At 40.2% G+C, this 6,644-nt stretch overlaps 1 protein-coding gene across 2 annotated transcripts in view; it reads left to right on the forward strand.

Moving 5' to 3' along the window:
• Window positions 1–3,748: 3,748 nt before the first annotated feature.
• Window positions 3,749–6,644, forward strand: part of LOC107572376 (tyrosine-protein kinase receptor UFO-like) — a 35,989-nt gene continuing 33,093 nt past the window's right edge. For both annotated transcript variants that reach the window (XM_016258811.1, XM_016258812.1), the window contains exons 1-3: window positions 3,749–3,955; window positions 4,883–4,983; window positions 5,165–5,347. In XM_016258811.1, coding sequence (XP_016114297.1) covers window positions 3,759–3,955; window positions 4,883–4,983; window positions 5,165–5,347 — 481 coding nt within the window. In that variant the 5' untranslated portion in view covers window positions 3,749–3,758. The remainder of the gene's footprint in view (window positions 3,956–4,882; window positions 4,984–5,164; window positions 5,348–6,644) is intronic.

Below are 6,644 nucleotides of genomic sequence, written 5' to 3' on the forward strand. Positions count from 1 at the left end.
CGAACGCCAATGACCGAGTATAAAACATTCAACATATTAACATTACAACTCACATTACTTTAATAGCGTTGCTGTCTATTTTATAGAACATACAAAAAACTTCCTGGCGTTGTGAGACATATATGCAGTGAATGAATCTTCATAATGTTTCACTTGATTATACATTTAGTCAGGAATCATGGTTTGGAAAAAGTGACTAGTAAAATATGTACACGTTATGTCACAGTAACACAATATCAACTAATGCAAGTAGGCAAATAAAAAAGATTTATAATATCCTCCACTGAATATCACGAGGAAAATCCCAAGCTTATTTCTCTCAGCGTGTCTTCTTCCAGAAGCGAAGTAGCCGAGATGAACTTGAGGGAAAGTCTCGCTGCTGTGTTTGCTGTGATGTGGGCGTTTACATGCGCGTGTTTCACGTGGATGATTGTAATAACAAAAGCTCGATCGGTGCGTGGGCATGGTCACATTAGCGATAATGAGGGCGACGGCCAAGACTTGACATCGCGTTGGTTTCATACTGATTACTTTGTGACATAATATTTGTTTTCGTCATGACTTACTTCGTTTAAAAATAGACATGTTAAGCTTTCTATAGATATATCTCTCATGTGTGTGTGTCAAATATTCGCTGAGTTTCATTTTATTTTCTTTATTTTGCAAAAGCACAATGTTTTGTTGATATGGTGAGTGTACACAAATAAAAGTAGACCCTTTACAGATTTAAATGCTGTATTACTCTTATATGTATGGTCAAGTATGAAGGAGCATTTTAGTTATTTTCGGTGTCATCATTCAAATCTGCAAAAAGTTCCGCTGGCGGCTGTCGACCCCAGGAGGTTAAATTATTCTTCACAAATCTTTAATATTATAAAGATATTTGATAGATTCACTTTTATGATGTTATAGATACATTTTAGATCCCTTAACCCAGGGGTGTCAAACTCAGTTCCTGGAGAGTTTAGTTTAGCCCTGTAAAGTTTAGTTCCAATCCTGCTCCAACACACACACCATGTAGTTTCCAAATAAGCCTGAAGGACCTGATTAGTTGGATCAGGTGTGTTTAAACTAAACTCTGCAGGGCTCCGGCGCTCCAGGAACTGAGTTTGACACCCCTACCTTAACCCTACTCCAAACCTAAACATAACCACTTTATAGAGAATATAAAAAATAATATTCAATGGACAGAATGTAATGGACAGAAATATGTAGTAACAATATAGCATTGAAAGATATTTTGCTTATCCCACTCCTACCACTAAACCAAAACCATTAAAAAAAAATATGTACAGTATAAAGAAAAACATGACAAGTGTAATCACAATACTTTATTTATTGTGAGAATCTCAGAAGCGGTACCAAAAGTAGTCCAAATGCCGATGTGTTGCAGTCGCGGTCCTCTCTGGCAGAACACAATAGTCTAGTGCAGTGGTTCCCAATCCTGGTCCTGGAGAACCCCAACACTGCACGTTTTTGACGTCTCTCTTATCTGACACACATTTGAGGTCTTGGAGTTTTTACTAATGAGCTGATGAGTTGAATCGGGTGTGTTTGATTAGGGAGACATCTAAAAAGTGCAGGATTGGGAACCACTGGTCTAGTGTGAGGAACAGAGCAGAATTTAGATCGTTAATCGCTGAAAATATTCCTGATCCACTCGGTGAATGTGCGCATTTCTCATTCAAACAGCCGTCACTGCAGTAAAACCTGCCGTAAAGCTTCTCGAGGCGGCAGGTTTTGTTCCCTTACAGTCACTGCTGAGGACAGACGGAGATGAAGATCACTGAATAGTGCCTTAATTTGTCCTCAAAATTGTATGGATTCTGAACATTACAGAAATGTTATTCATTTTAAGGTTTTAAAGAGTATTCTTGTACAACAATCTATAAAAATGTTTATTCCAAGATTTTAATATATATAAATAAGGATTTGTACACATTTGTAAATATGCAAAGTTCATACATAAAAATTATAATTAATATTAATAATATATATTTTTTAATCTGCCAATACGCCAGTTGTGCATGTTTCAGTGTACTGTATGCAAATGTAAGTAAATGTACATGTAAGAACAGCACCTTATGTAAAACACATTCAAATCTCTTGCTTATTTATTGCAAATAAAAAAAGTCATATAGAGGCCAATTTTTACAAGACAATCAGTTCTTGCTGGATAGTTTCTTCTTGTTGAATGCAAAGTTTAAAATTACGAGAGTAAAATGGATTTGAAGCAGCATTTTATGTTGACTTTAAACACTCAGATTCAATGAAGGCTGCAGAGAAAGACAGTTCAGGTCAGAGTTGACTGCCCACATTCAGGCCATCATAAAAGGAAAAAAAGGTTTAAAAGGACTAGTGAAGCTAAAAGCTGCAGTAGCAAAGTAAAGAAAAAAAACTAACCATGACAGGAGGATTTAATGGGCCTCATTTTAAATATCAACTTGGGACCAGCGTCTCTGCATATGTGTGTATGTGTGTGTTCTCCTAACTAACCATGACGGGAGGATTTAATGGGCCTCAATTTAAATCAACTTGGGACCAGCGTCTCTGCATATGTGTGTATGTGTGTGTTCTCCTAAACCTTCCCTGAAAGACTGACAGTGTCCACATGTTGTTCATCCCATTCATATCTGAACACACTTCAGATGGACTGAAAGGAATGTTAAACTCTTGAAAAAACTTCCTGTAGCTTAAACCTCTAAGTGTATTTGTTAAGTGTGCAACTGAATGCGAATAATGTTTTTTATGAGCCATTTTCAAAAAGTCAGTCTGATTTCTTGTTGATAAAGCACATATATGAGAGACAGTTGTGTTAATAAGTGTTTTAGATGTCATGTCACACTGGATGAAACAATCTTCATGGGGTCAAAGTCATGGGGTCAGGGCAGTGTCTGACAGTCTTGAGAAAATCCTAAACTGGAGTTATTAAATGGGAAGCAATTCGGAATGAGTTGCGTCATCCGTAGCGAACCTACACGGAACTGGCCTAATGCTGGATTACACGCCTCTGGTATCTCTCCGGCTTCAGCTGCAGAGCTTCTTATCCGCTCCATGCTGACACAGGAATGTAAAACATTTAAGTTATTCAGGCAGATGGAGATGCATGGAGCCGATCTACCGTCCTGCGGTCGTGTCCGCATCCTAAAAATCCATGCGAGGGAGGGTTGGTTGTGTTTTTGAAAACATCCCCTACAAAATCAGTTCACAAAGCGACACCACCCCAGTGGCATTGAAAAGGAGGTTTGACTGATAAGTTCATGTGATGTTTACTCGTACTGAGAGACAAGGGAGCAAAAACTACCTTAGACTTAAACGGAAGAGCCCACACTTTGGAGTGGACCACTAAGAACCATGGTGCTTCTCAATCCAGCTCCTGGAGGGTCCCATCATACCTGGTTCAGCTCATCAGCTCATTGGTGAGACCAGATGTGTCAGATAAGGACCAGGGTTGGCAACCACTGATTTAGAGCTGATCTAGTTTTATAAAGGCATGAATCTTCAGAAACGATGTGGAAACCCTTCAATATGATGACCAGCTCTTCAAACTACAGCAAACGACATGCCATTAACAAAAAAAAAAAAAACATGTAAAGGCCTTGGCATGGCAATTATTTAGCACCAAAGTACCACACATTTGTTTAATTCATCTGCTCTTCAAAACAAACACAGGTTATGGAAGCTTAAGTGATGAACTCAACTTTACCTTTGACAATGGTTTTTCCATGATTTTCCTGCACTGTGTAGGTTTGCGTTTCATGGAGAGCCCTAAGAACGTGACCTCCTCTCTTGGGAAGCCAGTGGCTGTTCAGTGCATCCTGCGAGTGGACGGCGAGGGCCAGGGGCCCCTGGATGTGCTCTGGCTGAAGGAGGGACAGTCGCTGGAGTTTGCAGACACCAACCAGATGCAACTCCCCGTAGATGAGAACAGCTGGCTGGTTTTTAGTGAACTCAAGTAGGAATACCTGTTTAATGAGGACATTTACACTGCCTCTCCATTGAACTGTTCTATCAGTTTCCTCTGTCCATGATCAATGTTGCAGAAACTTTTCAAACTAGCATGTCACGTTATTGCAGTAATGCCCAAATAATATAACTGAATTATGATAACTCCTGAAAGTAGTGTGATAGGTATGCTTATGTCACTTTTTCTCACTGGCAATTTGCTGATCAGTTAGCAGGTATATTTTCAATTCAAATATGACTCTTTTGTCAGTAAACATATCAAATGGATTACCTGTGACCCCCAGCACTGATCAAACCCAGCACACAGACATGTAACCATTTTCATAACAACTTTGAGCTTTCACTAAAGCTGACCGGTGCAATGCCACTAGCAATACATATGTCAGGGGTTTGATTCCCAATGACCACACACGCTGATAAAACCGAAACATTAAAAGCACTGAAATTCACCTGGGAGAAAAGTGTCTGCCAAAAGAATCTATTGAAATGTGACGATAATATAACTGAATTATGATAACTCCTGAATTTGTATGGAAAGTAGTGTGATAGGTATGCTTATGTCACTTTTTCTCACTGGCAATTTGCTGATCAGTTAGCAGGTATATTTTCAATTCAAATATGACTCTTTTGTCAGTAAACATATCAAATGGATTACCTGTGACCCCCAGCACTGATCAAACCCAGCACACAGACATGTAACCATTTTCATAACAACTTTGAGCTTTCACTAAAGCTGACCGGTGCAATGCCACTAGCAATACATATGTCAGGGGTTTGATTCCCAATGACCACACACGCTGATAAAACCGAAACATTAAAAGCACTGCAATTCACCTGGGAGAAAAGTGTCTGCCAAAAGAATCTATTGAAATGTGACTGCAGTTTCATATTAATAGTATTCTCCTTCTGCGTACAGGATAGAGGAGGTACAGCTCTCAGATATGGGCGCCTATCAGTGTGCAGTTTCATCTGGTGAAGAGGAGGCATTATCCATGGAGGGATACATCCAACTAGAGGGTATTTCACTTTTTGAATGTCTTACTTAAAATCCATTGTTCCAAAATTCAAATTAATCTTGTGAATTGATTTCCTGATTGCTGACTGAGAGGCTGGTCTGGGTTGAGACTATAACAGTAGACTCCTCTATAGTGCATTGATATATTTATGGATTCCCTAACTGTCTTTCTCTCTCCCCCAGGTCTCCCTCATTTCTCGGTAGACCCGCAGCATTTGTCAGTCGTGGCTAACGAAGAGCTGAGTGTGCGCTGTGTGGCTCACGGTCCTCCTGATCCGGTGCGGGTCATCTGGCTTCAGGACGGGGCTCCTCTCAATAACCTGAATGACCCGATATCCCTGTCGCCCTCAACCCTCAACATCTCAGGTACTGACCTCACTCTACATGATTCTACACTGTTGTTGTTGTTTTTTTCTTATCTTAACAAATACCTTGTATCGCCATATTTCATCTTTTTTTTTTGCTCACCCTTTACATTTTTCTGTGAGTTTTACAATTATTTAACCAATAAATAGTATTGTGTTTGAATAAGTTCAGTGTTTCCTTTACTGAAGAAACACTGTCTTTAAAGACTAAAGTTGTATGCATCTGAGGAGTGGAGAAGAGCATTTCACCATAAACTTTGAAGAGATACCATATTCTTTGTAACCTGTAATGAGATGCACTTACTGCCACAAATACAGCTGTACTAACGACGGACAAAACATATGGACATACAAGGTTTCAGCCCGACAGTGACGACTTGTAAGCATTCCACATAATAGGTCACTTCAGTACTAAATAAAGGTGCAGTAAGGCCATACAGTATAATTATTTGCAGCTACTATTTGTGGTGTTTGCTATTGTAATCAGTACTACCGCTATACTGCTCAAAAAGAGGGGTTTGTTCACATCACTTAAATGTGAAGTGAATATTTATATTTAGAAACCAGGGGCCTGTTTTATAAACTGCTTAGGCTAATATTACAAGTTAGTCATCTCAATTTTTATTACAAGTTAGTCATCTCAAGACGTTTTCTTCACAACTGGTTACACACACACACACACACACACACACACACACACTCACACACACACACACACACACACACACACACACTCACACTCACACTCACACACACACACACACACACACACACACACACACACACACACACACACACACACACACACACACACACACACACACTCTCGGCGGCAGAGGGACAGCCAAAAAGTTTACAAAACGGACACACACACACACACACACGCTCACTCACACTCACACACACACACACACACACACACACACACACACACACACATAATCTCTGCAGCAGGCGGACTGTCTGGAAGTTTTCCAAACGGGAATCATCCTTTGAGACGCTGGCCTTTGCTTACTCGTGATAGAGCAGTGGGAGATCAGAGGAAGGCCAAACAGGAAGAAAGAGTGGAAGAAAAAAATGAGGAGGAGGAAGAGGAGGAGGCCTTTGAAAACCTGCCACAGCAGAGTGCCACATACAGCCTGTGTTGTTGTTCCAGCTGTACTGAGCTGAAGAGAGAGAGAGAGGCTTTGACTCATAATGGATAACTGACCATTAGTGGTGGGTTCACATCTTTGGAATGAGACACTTCTGCTTGCACACACACTCACACTCACACTCACACACACACACACACACAC

The sequence above is a fragment of the Sinocyclocheilus grahami genome, unplaced genomic scaffold (assembly GCF_001515645.1).
Source record: "Sinocyclocheilus grahami isolate Dianchi unplaced genomic scaffold, SAMN03320097.WGS_v1.1 scaffold1741.1, whole genome shotgun sequence".
Lineage (NCBI taxonomy): Eukaryota > Metazoa > Chordata > Actinopteri > Cypriniformes > Cyprinidae > Sinocyclocheilus > Sinocyclocheilus grahami.